The sequence below is a fragment of the Esox lucius genome, chromosome 23, assembly GCF_011004845.1.
Source record: "Esox lucius isolate fEsoLuc1 chromosome 23, fEsoLuc1.pri, whole genome shotgun sequence".
Classification (NCBI taxonomy): domain Eukaryota; kingdom Metazoa; phylum Chordata; class Actinopteri; order Esociformes; family Esocidae; genus Esox; species Esox lucius.
Genome location: NC_047591.1, coordinates 14,765,718 through 14,780,519, shown reverse-complemented (window position 1 = coordinate 14,780,519; position 14,802 = coordinate 14,765,718). Strand labels below are relative to the sequence as shown.

The following is a 14,802-nucleotide window of genomic DNA, read 5'->3' as shown; positions in this document are numbered from 1 at the left end:
AAAATCTGAACCACTGACTGTAAAATTCTGCTTTAATGTCTAAGGATCACACATCATTTAGAGCGTTGGACTGGTTCTGATAGACAAACACTACATCTTAATGTGCATTAAAGATCAATTGCAATACAGCTCTTGAAAAAAAGCATTTTACTGTCAACACAAAACATTACAATTGCAAAACATACAGCTAATATACACAATGTTTGGCAAATAGGCAGCAGGGATTTGTATGCAATTCATTCATCCATGTCAGAACATACTTCTATCAGTTAGCAAAACAATCTTGTGGTATTAAATGCAATTATCTAAAACTACATGGTAGCTTTCCTATTGTATCAAACTTATGGGACATACTTTGTTGAGTAAAGCAGCTCCCTAATGCAGCTGTTTATCGTCTGTGTTTAGGTAGCAGCTTACGCTGGACACTTTCCTTAACTACATGATTCCACAGTTTATTATTTATTTTTCAACCTCTCACTTTGGGCCGTCATCTCAGGTAACCACAACATTTGATGACATAGGAAACCACTTATTACCAGTTATGAACCACTTATAACAAAAAAATCACAATGCATCTTCAAAAAAATTGTCTAGGCTACTTCAAAAAAAAAAATGAAGTAAAAAAACGTCATGTGATTTAATTTGATTGTAAATCCTTTTTATGTGACTTTCTGCCTTTCTTCCTGCTAGCCTGCTTTTGGAGCATCTTCTCCGGCTTATGAACTCTTCGCATATGATTAACCATATTACCCCTTTGAGTAAATGTCTTACCGCACTCCGAGCACTGGTGAGGTTTCTCCCCAGTATGAGTATATGTGTGACTTCTAAGGCCATCTGAGGTACTGAAAGATTTTGGGCATATGGTGCAACTGTATGGACGCTCGCCGGTGTGTGACCGCAGGTGGACCGTAAGATGGCATGACGCTTTGAAACCCTTTCCACACTGTTTACAGGTGTGGGGGTTTTCTCCTGTGTGTGTCCGCGTGTGCAGGCGCAGTTCTCCGTTGCTAAGGAACGCTTTGCCGCATACGCTACACGAGTAGTTCTTCTCGCCAGCGTGCATTCTCCTGTGTCTGACCAGTGTACACTGTTGGGTGAACCTTTTTTCGCAGATGGTACACACGTGACGGCGCTCCCCAGAGTGACTGCGCACATGCTTCTTGAGATCGTACTCACTCCTGTACCTGCGGTCGCAGCGTTCACATTTGAAAGGCTTTTTAAACCAAACCTCGGTGTGAATTACCTGGTGTTTTTTCAGAGCTCCGGGAGTAGCGTAACGTTTCGGACACTGGTCACAAAGATATGGCATGGTGTGAACTCCCATGTGTAGTGTCAGGAGGGATGGTTTTTTGAAAACCTTCCCACATGTACATGTATAAGTCTTGTTTTGGGGTGTGGGGGAACCTTCTTTTTTCTTGTCACAAATTTTGGTCGCCTTCTTTTTGTTACCCCACACCACCCGCTTTTTGTCCCCCTTTCTGAACAACTTTCTTTTCCTTTCCTTCTGTTTGCTGGCCTTTTCCACTTGGTTCATCTTGACGTCCTTGTCAATGTCGGCCATTTCACCATGAGAAAATGGGCGCAGAGTACAGGTAAGTGCTTGAGATGGCTTGTCTCCTTTCACAACTACGGTGAGAAAATGATCCACTTTCAATTCTGTAAGGAGAAAATAAGGGAGAGCAGATGACTGGTGGATTATGTCATTTACACAAACACTGGAATTCATACACTTTCTTACTCAAATAATACATTCATTTTGATGTTATTTTTACTTACCATCACAAGGTTCTGAAGTACCCAAAGCCAAACACTCTGCGGGTAATAGACCCTCCTCTTTTTGTTGCTCTGAGATAAATAAACTTAGATGTTCTGAAGATACATTTGTGCTTTTATCCAAGGTGTCATTCTCTTCTTCCTCTTCACAGCCCCCTGTCCCATTATGGGCACTATCTATGTCTGGTCTCACACTGTTGGAGTTGGCTGGTTCATTGACAACTCTTATTCTTGGAGGGAGGGTCAGTGTGGACAGGATGGTATCTGCAGTGTAGCTGCAGACAAGACCTGATAGAAAACAGAAGTCAGACTAGCCGGGCGTGTTTAAGTTAAAGACCAATGGTGTCCAATGATTGTATTTCATAATCACCAACTGGACTGACACATACTATTGCTCATGTTGGCCTTGTGCTGATGGTGCTGCAGCACGGTCTTCAACTGTTCAGGGTCAATGACTGTATGTTCACACTCCTCCAGGACAGAGGGGGCAGCGTCGAGCCATTCTGTTGTCTAAGAAGCAGGGCAAGGGGAATACAAAATATTACGGATTTAAAATACCAGCTGCTTTAAAACAAGTTACCAAACTCTATTTAATTTACCCGTGGAAATATATTACACCATGTTTTGTGAATTGTTTAAAAAGTCTGTTCTCCTCGGTACCTGTGCAAGGTCTGGTACAGGCAACAGCTCCTCCAGCCGGGAAAGAAACTCTGACATTAGTCTTTGCAGAGCTGTGTCATACTGAAGGCCGTAGTGGATGGGGAACACCTCCTGTTATGGAGACAATTAAGCATGAAATGGGTTCAGAGATAAATATCACTGCTACAGATGCCCTGAAAATATTTTGAACTGCTCCTGTGTATTTTTGGGCAGAATAATATTGTCAGCCTCATGCCTTTATCGTTGAAACAACTAAGGAGCATTTAGGCACTGGTATAATAGGTTTGGTTTGCTTCTAGCAGAATGTCGCTGGGTCAAGCAACAGTCTGTGCCTCGGATACTAAAAGCTAGTAGCTTGAAAAACAAGCAAAAGGGTTTGATACTGTTGGTCTGTTTGACATGCCATAGTAAACCTGTAAATTATTTTTTTAAATCTAATTTGTTTGGATGTCAAACATATTAATCTGTAATTAATATGTCTGACATCCAAATTGTCTCTTGGATGTCAAACATTTAAGGAATCCTTTCCATAGTTCCCACTCCTACTTTGGAGTAGTTATGTTGGCAAATTACAAAGGAGGTGCAAAGACACAAACAACAAAACACCAAAGCCAATGTCACAAAACATATATACACATACACACATATGAATATGAGAGAGAGAGAGAGAGAGAGAGGACAATAACCAATCTCTAGTGGTATGTCATGTTATAAATGGACCATATATTAAAAGCCTTTTGTTGAGTGAATCGGGTAAAAAAAAAGAAAAACACAGAAAAGCAGACTTAAGTTCCACTAACAAGATCTTTAGGGTACTCAGAATGTAGCAGAGGGATTTGTTTATCTAAAGATTTTATCAAATAAAATATGTTCAACTGGTAGCCAACTGGCATTTCAGAAATACACTCAAGCAAAAGAATCAACTATAGAGAGAAATGTCCTTACCTGGAAGAAATTTTCCCTCTCGAAAGTGTCTTTCAGCAGGGTTTTGACCAGCTCCACAAAGTTAGAATCTGAAGCCTCCAATTCATCACCATGACACTGTCATTAGGCGCAAGGAAACATAACAATTTAAGTTTTAAAAGTGCAGATTTTGGACAATGTTCTTCCAATGTCTCATTCGTGAAGTGTTCACAACATAAACTACCTCATTGTCTGAGGACTTTTCTGTCAAATTGTGGATTATGTCCAGATGGGTCTGTATGGTCTGGTGGTCGGCTGTGCTCTCACTGCGACACAACTCTAAAACCAGCTGGTAACAGAGAGAGCATATGAAAGTCACACATTCAATACATAGAGTTAGTAGTTACCTGTCACTAATTCCGTCATGCGCGTTCCCATACCAATTTTCAAACCAGGAAATTTCCACTTCCCTTACTTTTGCTCTCAGTCCCAGGATGAGTTGGGCCCTCTGTCTGGAGCTCAGCAGCTCTGGAACCATCTCTGTCACCATAGTCACAAACTCCACCAGCTTCCCATACTGCATCACATTACCCTGTAGAGCCATTCGCCACATAAAAGCAGACATCAAGCGTAATGGTGGAACCAGGAGATGCAGTGCGAACAGAGGGAGACCTGTCACAAGTGAGGAGAGCAATTAAAGACCAGATTGAGGCATGTGGGGGAAACAAGTCAAACTCCACCTCATTTGAAATTTTTAAACAGACAATAGGTGTGATTTTGGTGGTACATCAACAAATTACTCCCATTTGCCACATTCTGTTATAATATCCAGAGTAGGAGTTAACTACAAATGATTACTGCTATGGATTTCACTGTGATGTCAGACACTTATCAATGACAAGTCACAGTGTGAGCAAAGCTCTAGATACATGCATGACAAGTCTTGTGAAATCCAAAAAAATGTATCTGTTTTTTTAACACCTGCAACTGGACATTTCTGCAGAAATCTTTTCACAAGTATCCAGTCATTGGGCAGTCACCTTTAGGCATTTCAATTATCTCAAGCATGGCCCCAATTTGTAGTGGAACAAATATTGTACTTATACTCAGTCAGTATGTATATACCTATGGCATTCTCTCAAGATAAGCTGTAGAGATTGGTAAGAAATTGCATTGATGTAGTCAAATCGGGGGGTAAGCATTAAATGATGTAGTATCGTATATCCACCAGTTACATAGTTTTAAACCTTTTCTGGTTGTTTGCTGTCGCCCTTTAAATAATTTTAAAGTAATTTACAGATTCTTGTCAATTGAATTGTGAAAAACCCAACTACGTTTTCAATGTGTCCAGCTATTAGGACATCTTCGAATAACCATGTAGCTCCTGTAGTTTGCTTGATGCCTCCCGAGCGCACAGTACGCTAAAAACATCAGGTCACACAGTAATGTTTTCGTAAAACATTTAGCCAGCTTGGCTCGTTAGTTGGCTATACAGTAATATATGTATAACAATGCACAGACTAACCTTTTTCTGATTCTTGAATGTCCATATGTTCTATAGATAGCTAGCTAGTTTACAAAGTAAAAGCGACTTGAAGTTCGCTAACGTCTTTACGCGCACAAGAGTAGCTACCTCCTAACCGCGTTACAAACTATTTTGTTACTAGATAGCAGGACCAAGAGTGCAACGTAGCTAAAATTTGTTAAATCTGTATACAAACTAGCAACTACTGTAACAATAACAAAACATTAGGTCATCCCACCATTTTGAACAAAATCCGACGTCTTGTTAGCAACATTAGAAAGCACATCTGGGTCATGAAATTTTGGAAGATTTCAAAATAAAAGGCCTATATATTTGTTCACATAAAAAGGACAGTTCCATAAATAACAAAACATTAAATTGTGGGTTTAAAAATGTTACACGGTCAAGCAAATTCAGCCATTGCAAATAACTGTATATGAAATGCATATTGCCTTATAGCACAAAAAAGTATTCTATGAGCCGCAGTACATATATTTTAGGAAGTACTCAGTGTGTAGAGCAGGGGTGGGAAAAACTATGGCAAGGCAATTCCATCAGGTAGGTAAGGTAATAAAATAGTTTTGAAAGGAAGTTAAACCTAACTCACAAGCTCACTCTTGTGCATCTGAATTTAAATTATTAAAATATTATAATGGAACTGCTGTGTAATTGTTTTAATTATTGAATTTTCGGGCCTAGAAATCATTTATGATAAATAAATTACAAAATAAATTTTTCCCTGCCCTGGTGTAGGGTTAATATATGGTGTCAAATCATGGGGCACTGTGTTATTGCAAATGCTGCTGACTTTTTATTCCTATATATTTGGCATCGAGGGGAAACCACTGTATATGGGATAAATATTGCCTCATAGCACAAAAACTATTCCAAGTGCCTCATTCAATTTTTTCTAGAAAACACAGAGTCAAAATATTATGTCAAATGGCCGAACAATGTTTTGCTAAATCCAGCATTACTTTATTTTCCTCCCCCTGTTTGCTACAGTCCCTGTCCAAGATGAATTTTTGCCTGCAAATGAACAACAATGATATCATCAAAATAATGAATTGATATTGTTTTTAAATATTAGATGTTCTCTACATAAATTAAGCTCCAACCATTTCTCAATGTGCTCCATCCTTTAACATTATTTGTTATATAAAGTATTATATAATTATATTATATATTGGGTAGTGAGTACTAATTCTCTTTAGTAAATAGTCCCTGTGTAGTTATTCAAACATTCATTTGTAAAACATGACTATGTAAAGCTACAAAAAAGACTGATTAAATATCATACATATTGCGCTTCACAGCTGACTTTTATTTCAAAGTCAAATTACAAATACCGGAAGTCCTGTTGTTGCAGCCAAATCTAATGTTTCCTGCATAACGGTAATCAAACCAGCAGAGAGTAGTGGCTCGGTGCGGAGACCCCAGAAATGTTTCGTAGGGGTGGCTAGATGGCGCCACTAAAAATCTTAGGTTGGCACACTAAAACCAAAATCCATAACTGAACTTCAGGAATTCTATTAGGCTTTGTAGTACATACAGTGGGGAGAACAAGTATTTCATACACTGCCAATTTTGCAGGTTTTCCTACTTACAAATTATGTAGAGGTCTGTAATGTATATCATAGGTACACTTCAACTGTGAGAGACGGAATCTAAAACAAAAATCCAGAAAATCACATTGTAGGTTTATAAATAATTTTTTAAATAATCAATTTGCATTTTATTGCATGACATGATCACCTACCAACCAGTAAGAATTCCGGCTCTCACACACCTGTTAAGAAGCCCTCCAGTTCTCCACTCATTACCTGTATTAACTGCACCTGTTTGAACCTGTATAAAAAACACCTGTCCACACACTCAATCAAACAGACCCCCACCTCTCCACAATGGCCAAGACCAGAGAGCTGTGTAAGGACATCAGGGATAAAATTGTAGACCTACTCAAGGCTGGGATGGGCTACAGGACAGAAGGCAAGCAGCTTAGTGAGAAGGCAATAACTGTTGGCGCAATTATTAGAAAATGGAAGAAGTTCAAGATGACGGTCAATCTCCCTCGGTCTGGGGCTCCATGCAAGATCTCACCTCGTGGGGCATCAATGATCATGAGGAAGGTGAGGGATCAGCCCAGAACTATACAGCGGCACACGCAAGGTCCCCCTGTTAAAGCCAGCGCATGTCCAGGCCAGTCTGAAGTTTGCCAATGACCATCTGGATGATCCAGAGGCCATGTGGTCTGATGAGACAAAAATCTAGCTTTTTGGTCTAAATTCCACTCGCTGTGTTTGGAGGAAGGATGATTACAACCCCAAGAACACAATCCCAACCGCGATTACGCACGTTGCAATGTGAACAAGCCATAAGGAAATTCACGGTGAGTACGCTTTTTGCCTACGTAGCAAAATGGCGGCACGCGAAATCTCTCGCTTTGGAATTTCATGGCAAACTAAGGTAAAATACCATTCTACTTAGATTGTGAAGGTATGAACAACATAACAACCACGCATAAATGGGATGTTTAAAATAATTTACTCATCGTGAGAAGTCGCGGAACGCATCTTTAATAAACGCATCAACTTCGAGACACACCCTAAAATGATCAAATCAACGGTCCAGTTTTAGTGTTACACAATAAAACAAGTATGAAAAAGCTGAGAATAACACTTTTTTTTTTTTTTTTTTTTTTTTTTTTAACAGCTTTGTTTAACTCCGAACCCGAAGGATTATTAGTAGACCATAGGAATAATACAAGTGCCGCTATTGAAAAGAAAAGTGTTTTGCGTTGGTGTAATTATAACTTCTGTCCGGCGGTTTGTACACCAGCTGTAGTGGCGGTTGAAGTTACTCATGAGTTACCGAAAAACAATGTATTCTTTTAATTAAAATTTTATATAATTAGGTCAGCAATTAATAATGATTGCTGACCTAAGTATTTAATATTACACTGTAAAAATTCTTAGGAAGTGCAGAACTTCGGGTTGACAGTCTACTTTTTATTTTACAAGATTGCTTATATATATATATATATATATATATATATATATATATATATATATATATATATATATATATATATATATATATATATATATATATATATATATATATATATATATATATATATATATATATATATATATATATAACGTATTTCCCACTGGGTATGTAATCCACAGAGAATATCTATTATAAATGCCTTTTTTTTACCAAGCTTTAAAGGCATGGTTTGACCAAGACTCATCTTTGGGTGAAATTATGCATTGTTGAGTTCTTAAAAGCCCATGAACTAATTTTTCAAATCGAGCCATTTTTCAACTATTTCCCAGCCTGAAATTAGCATTATTAGCATCGTCCAAATTCATGAATTGAAACTGTCCCGATCACAGAAGCTGCATTGAAAGCAGAAGCTTACTTCAAAGACTAGTATTGTGTTCCTCAAAGTACCCTTGTCAATGTTATATTCCTTGAATTTCTTTGTTTTTTCTATATGAATCACATGTTTACTTGCCTGTGTTTTTCACAGGTGGTATCAATCTCCTTTTTTTTTCTTTTTCAGGAAATGTCAACGTAACTTCAAGAACCCAGAACAAGCACTTAGCCCCCCACTGACAACACCTAGCTAACAGTAATTAGCTTCTCCACCATTTTTGTCTTCCAAGCCAGAACTAATATAGCGTGAGAAAACGTTTCCGAATGGAAGGCTGGCCATAAATTCCAGCTTTGTGAAGGTCACGAGAGAGTTGAGACAGTTTTTGTTCAGGTTGGCTCACAGAGGTGCTGATTTTAATTCTATAATTATTTTCAGTTCTGTAGTTTTGAGTCATTGAGCAACTACTCTGTCAAGTGACTGTTTATCCCTGACTAGTGACCACTGGCCCATCTTGTTGAAGCAATTTCTCCACGTTTGGCATATGCTGTCATGATTTTTGATAAATTGAATACATTTTCAGTTTTTGTGACCAATGCGTCTGCAATCCGGAGACTACTAAATGGCTTCTTTGGAACTCCGTTAATTGCCTCATGTTGCTTTAAAAACTAAAACGTCAAAGTGCTAATTGTCAGACATCTTTTATAGCTGATATATAGTTACTGCTAATTAGCAGTCAACCTAAAGTGACCTCTGCAGCTGTTTGTAATAGTGATACAGTTCAGTCCTTTTCCATGTCATTTTAGGCTCTGCCTTTCTTATACTGGTAGATACATTAAGACATGAGGCAAATGATGGCCCTACTCCTTATTAGGTCCTTGATATTAATATTAGGTTTAAACCTTAATATGCCCTCCTTCATGTATTTTTTTTCCTGGTGTGAAGCATTGAGGGAAGACCAATGAAACGAATGCATTTTATAAAGCTTTTTAACATCAGCATTTGTATCAAAGTGGTTATACAGAAATCAAGCCTAAACCCCCAAAGAGGAAAACCACGTAGGTTAAGAAACACTGTAAAAAGACAGCAGATGGCCCTCAGTGGGGTAGGCATTACCGGTGCTGTGTGGAAATGTTAAGAATAAATGACCATTTAGGATCAGCATCAAATCTCTGGTTTATTAATGTCTGTCCTACTTCACAATGAAACCTACTACTTTACGATCTAGTAACTGAACATGGACAAAACATAAAATATCCATAAGTCATTAAACATGGCAAAAAATTTTAAAAATAATATATAGTCAATTAGTCAGTGAACCTCATCAGTTCCAGCCACTCAGTCAAAGTTTGTCCACCGGAGGTAGTGGTACAGAAGTTAAACTTAAACAGAGGTAGTTTAGGCTGTACTGCCACACTGTGTAGCCTGCCATGTTCTGTCTAGCGGGAGCTGATACGTGCTGCTGGTTGATTGGTCGCGGTATTGTGTTTCTGAATGCAGAATGTAAAGGGCCTGACTCGTCCCTCTCGGAAGTTCCTGACGAATGGTCGCCCACTCCATGGAAGACATGCAAGTGTTTTACCTGTGAAAACATTTGGCATCAGTAACAAGGTAAGTGTCCAAGCACTGAACTTAACACAAATGTATTAATAACTCACCAGTGTGTTAAGGTTCACCCCCAAACAGTTGGAGCCTTGTGTAGGTCTTCAGGTTTGGACTTCACACCACCATGGTCCTGATAGTCCTTCATCGTGACTGCCCACCGGGTGACCTGTCTTGCCAGCAGGGTGTGGGAATGTTCAGGGTGTGGGAATGTTCAGGGTGTAGTAATTTTCCAGAAGGTCCAGATTGTGGCACAAGTGGGGAGCTAAAAGGATATTAAATTATATAAGGGAAGATCACGTTCATAGGGAAAACAGATGCACTTGTTCAGTGAGTTTAGAACAATGTGCAGCACTCTCATTATGTTCATTTGCTTTGACCCTCTCGTTCCCAGAACCCTCTTCGTCTGGAAGAGACCAGTGATTTACTCAAGGAACTTCACTAGACTCTGGGACAGGAGGAACACAAGTTTATATCCACCAACCCCTTCAGTCCAATGTACTCCTGGAAATTACTTGTGTGTGTGTGTGTGTGTGAAGTGGGGGGTGTTTTTTGTCTGGACATGTTTGTGACGGGGCCCTATGATTAAAGTTGGGGGGGGGGGGGGGGGGTGTGTGTGTGTGTGTGTCGATGTGTTTGGGTATGAAGGTGTTGAAGTCGGATGGTAAATATGGGCTGGAGTGTTCATTTTTGTTTTACAGATTTGTATCTTAGTACACAAACATGATTGTTTGCTCTCTTCCATCCCCCCACACGCTCTCCTTCCTACGCTCACTCCTCACTCTCCCCCCCCCACGCTCGCTCGCCCCCCCCCCCCCCCCCACGCTCGCTCGCTCGCTCGCTCCCCCGCTCGCTCCCCCCACGCTCGCTCGCTCGCTCCCCCCCCCCTCGCTCGCTCCCCCCCCCCGCGCGCGCGCGCCCCCCCCCCGCTCGCTCGCTCCCCCCCCCCGCTCGCTCGCTCCCCCCCACTCTCGCGCGCTCTCTTGCGAGTGAGAGGGGAGCGAGCGAGGGGAGGGGGGGGGGGGAGTGTGCGAGGGAGGGGAATGAGCGAGCGAGGGGGGAGTGCGAGTGAGAGGAGTGAGCGGGGGGGGTGAGAGAAGTGAGCGAGGGGGGGAGGGGAATGAGCGAGGGGGGGGGGTGCGAGTGAGGGGAGTGGGGGAGGGGAGCGAGCGAGGGGGGGTGAGAGTGAGGGGAGGGGGGAGTGAGCGGGGGGGGGGTGCGAGTGAGGGGAGGGGGGAGTGAGCGGGGGGGGGGTGCGAGTGAGAGGAGTGAGTGAGTGAGCGAGCGAGGGTGGGGTGCGAGTGAGAGAGTGAGCGAGCGAGGGTGGGGTGCGAGTGAGAGGAGTGAGTGAGCGAGCGAGGGTGGGGTGCGAGTGAGAGGAGTGAGTGAGCGAGGGGGGGGAAGTGAGTGAGCGAGGGGGGGGAAGTGAGTGAGCGAGTGAGAGGAGTGTGCGATGTAGCGAGCGAGTGAGGGGGGGTGAGCGAGCGAGAGCGGGGAGGGGAGTGAGCGAGGAGGGGGGGGTGAATGAGCGAGGGGGGGGTGCGAGTGAGGGGAGTGAGCGAGGGGGGGGTGCGAGTGAGGGGAGTGAGCGAGCGAGGGGGGGGTAAATGAGCGAGGGGGGGGGTGCGAGCGAGGGGGGGAGGGGAGTGAGCGAGCGAGGGGGGGAGGGGAGTGAGCGAGCGAGGGGGGGAGGGGAGTGAGCGAGGGGGGAGGGGAGTGAGCGAGTGAGAGGTGTGAGCAGGGGGGGTGAGAGAAGTGAGCGATAGTGGGTAAGGGAGTGAGCGAGCGATGGGGGAGTGCGAGTGAGAGGAGTGAGCGAGGGGGGGGAATGAGCGAGTGAGGGGAGGGGAGCGAGCGAGGGGAGGGGAGCGAGCGAGGGGGGAGTGCGAGTGAGAGGAGTGTGCGATGTAGCGGGCGAGGGGGAGCGAGCGAGAGTGGGGAGGGGAGCGAGCGAGCGAGGGGGGAGTGTGAGTGAGAGGAGTGAGCGAGGGGGGAGTGCGAGTGAGAGGAGTGAGCGAGGGGGGAGTGCGAGTGAGAGGAGTGAACGAGGGGGGGAGTGCGAGTGAGAGGAGTGTGCGAGGGGGGAGTGAGCAAGGGGGGAGGGGTGAAGGAAGGACATTAGAACAATGTGCAGCACTCACTTTGTTTCCTTTCGACTCTCTCTTTCCTAGAACCTCTTGGAATAGGAGACTGCATCTTTGCCTACAGGAAGAAACCAGACACCCATGATTTACTCAAGGAACTTCACCAGACTCTGGGACAGGAGGAACACATGCTGATATCCACCAACCCCTTCAGTCCAATGTACTCCTGAAAATTACTTGTGTGTGAAGTTTGTGGTGTTTTTTGTCTGGACATGTTTGTGATGGGACCCAGGCAGTAAGACCCTGTGTTATTGATTAGGGGAATGGTTTCTGTGTGCCTTAGGGTTGCATTTGAGTTTCACAATATGATTAAACTTGGGGGGTTGTCTGTGTGGTTTGGTATGGAGGTGTTGGTGTCCTATTGTGAATATGTCTTGAGAGTGTTTTCAATTGTGTTGTACAGATTTATACAAAAACATATGATTATGTTCAGTCCTCACATGGATGCCACCTCATACACCATTAAACAGGACAACAGACCAAAGAATCTCAATAGCAAAATACATTGACAAAGACTACAGCCACCCAGGCTATGGTCTGTTCACACCGATGCCGTCTGGTAGACGTTACCGGAGCATCGGGGCACGCACGTCCAGACTCACAAACTGTTCCCTCAGGCCATAAGGCTCCTCAACTGATCACACATTAATATTCCAAATGCTCTGATATATTCACATTGAATATTCCTCTGTATGTAAGATTCACAGGCATATTACACTCATTGCATCTATAATATCTATAATGTTCAATACTACTACCCAGACTGCTGGTAGTGTACAGTGTTATGTATATTATTGCTTCATTTTTTGTTTGACTATTTTTGCTTATATATTTTGTTCTTAATTCTCGCAACGTAGATATCGGGTGCCATGTCACAAGAATTTCATTGTCCAGGATGAGGCTGTGTTCGGTGCATTTGGCAAATAATACTTAAAACTGGCAGCAGATGGACAACATAGCAACAGAAAAACTGTCCACGGGGTGCTCACCCTCTACACTGAGGCCATTAGATTATTTGACAGCACCTCCAACAACCACACAACACCCCAACCACTAATATCACTCAGGACCCACTCTACCCGGGCACCAAACTCCACCAGCCTCACTCCTACTCCCACCAGACCTGAGAGCAGACCTCCAGCCCATCCTACCCTGAACCAGGATTGCCTCTATGAACAAGAAAGAGGTGGTCCCCACCTTCACCAAGACATTGAAATAAGTGGCCAGAGGACATCAGCCCACTACATCCCACAGGATCAGGAGAGCAACCCTCATGCCACCGAGGCCAACCCCAGACTCAGAACCTTCCTGCCCAGAAAAGAGTACCGTTGACAGACCACACAACCTCCCACTCCCCGCCCAATTAAAACTCCAACCAATTACAGTTGAGCTTCACCCAGCGAAGCCTGAACCATGCAGTCCTACCCCCCTAAACACATCAACCCATGTAACAGAAACCACAAACAGCTACACAGAGGCTGCAAGCAGAACCGACAGACCCAAATACCCCAAATTCAACCAACACATCCCAACAACTACATATGATGTATTACATCAGATGGCGAGTCAAAAGTTTAAATATATTGTAATAAAGTAATAAAATGTATCTATATGTATCTATGTATGTAAACGCATACACAAACAGTTCTATTATTCTTTTTAATTTAAAAAAATGTGTTCAAAGCTTCTCATAAGGTTAACTTTGTATTCAACAAGCAATACTTTTTGGATAGGAAATATAACATGTTTTTATTATTGCGATGTTTAAAATGTATTACCTTGAATACTATGATGAAATTCTGAAATCCGTGTATTCTCAATGTTCATGCGAACTTTTTGTTAGAGAAGTACATCGTAAGCATCCATCAGCTAGGTTTTTTTCTGTCCAGCTTTCCCAGCTAAACAGACAGGATCTAATTGGAGTCAGCTACAGGTTAAATAGTATATGTCGATGGACGTATTTGAAGCCTTAAATAAACAATGTTATTTGACCGATTAATTCTTAAACCCAAACGGCGTTCCATAGCTGATAGCTTTAATATTTGGTTTTCATTGTTTGGTGGTTCTCCTTGTTTGTTTTTGCTCGGTTTGGCTACTACCAGCTCTTCTTCGGGATTGGGTTGGCAAATCGCATCTCAACTCATCGCCCTCTACTGTACCCTCGCAGTATTGCCGTTTCCAATTAGGTTAGGTAATCTCCAAAACAGGAGTTCCCATAAAATACAATGAATGATAACATATTTTACAGAACGATGGGAAGGTACTTAATAAAAAACAAATTTGAGAGCTCTTTAGCTAAAGAGAAATATTTGTCAATATGTTATTTGATTTTAGTAAATCATTTCTTTACTAAATAAAATTCCTTTATTTGGTAAAGAATTGTTAACACACATAGATAACTGTAGGTGTTGTTTTATGTTATTTTTTTTTTAAGAGTACTGACTGAAACCTACAGAGGCTGATTAGAGAGAAGGCCAAGCACAGTAGTTTTCTGTCAGTTAAGAAGTCACACAGAGCAAGTAATTTGACAACAACCCTTTTTTTGGATAAAGACATCTCTCAGGATGGTGTGAGGAGTTGTCCACATACACAATTGCACTGTTGGCCCTTTTAATTTTTTAACGTCTCACTATTAATATTTTGCTCGGCCCTACAACAGTTTAATCAGTTGTCTATTTCCAATTCTCATTCAACATTTCCATTGGTCTATATTAATGAGAAGGGTGTCAAAACTCATGCAGTACCAGAGGCAATGTTACCAAATGCTTCCATCTTGTGGCGACTTAGCAGTGTTGCATTTTTGGCCTCAAGGT

The 14,802-nt window shown here is 42.3% G+C and overlaps 1 protein-coding gene and 2 long non-coding RNA genes across 4 annotated transcripts; 1 reads left to right on the top strand and 2 right to left on the bottom strand.

Moving 5' to 3' along the window:
- Nucleotides 1-130: 130 nt before the first annotated feature.
- LOC105005925 (zinc finger protein 420) lies at nt 131-5,132 on the bottom strand. Of its 2 annotated transcripts, none has more exons than XM_010864192.5 (8): nt 4,862-5,132; nt 3,812-4,008; nt 3,581-3,685; nt 3,379-3,474; nt 2,434-2,544; nt 2,163-2,283; nt 1,777-2,061; nt 131-1,656 (listed from the first exon to the last, which is right to left on the bottom strand). In XM_010864192.5, the coding sequence occupies exons 1-8, from the start codon at nt 4,884-4,886 to the stop codon at nt 638-640; spliced, it is 1,959 nt and encodes a 652-aa protein (XP_010862494.2). In that variant the 5' UTR covers nt 4,887-5,132; the 3' UTR covers nt 131-637. The 2 variants fall into 2 exon arrangements, with proteins under 2 accessions (XP_010862494.2, XP_010862495.2); XM_010864193.4 differs by having other exon boundaries at nt 3,812-3,928; nt 4,862-5,131.
- Nucleotides 5,133-8,432: 3,300 nt separating this feature from the next.
- Nucleotides 8,433-10,397, top strand: LOC117593782. Its single transcript, XR_004575207.1, has 3 exons — nt 8,433-8,501; nt 9,744-9,854; nt 10,240-10,397. It is a non-coding gene; the product is annotated as an uncharacterized LOC117593782 (long non-coding RNA).
- LOC105005924 lies at nt 9,274-14,240 on the bottom strand. Its single transcript, XR_827356.4, has 4 exons — nt 13,768-14,240; nt 11,987-12,047; nt 9,902-10,110; nt 9,274-9,825 (listed from the first exon to the last, which is right to left on the bottom strand). It is a non-coding gene; the product is annotated as an uncharacterized LOC105005924 (long non-coding RNA).
- Between the last annotated feature and the right edge of the window lie 562 nt (nt 14,241-14,802).

What these genes read in the sequence shown, in the direction of transcription:
- LOC105005925 (XM_010864192.5), bottom strand. Translation starts at nt 4,886, where the DNA reads ATGGACATTCAAGAATCAGAAAAAG. An exon ending in TCCTGGGACTGAGAGCAAAA is followed by an intron (nt 3,686 to 3,811) that starts GTAAGGGAAGTG and finishes CTCTGTTACCAG; the next exon opens with CTGGTTTTAGAGTTGTGTCG. An exon ending in CTGTACCAGACCTTGCACAG is followed by an intron (nt 2,284 to 2,433) that starts GTACCGAGGAGA and finishes CCTGCTTCTTAG; the next exon opens with ACAACAGAATGGCTCGACGC.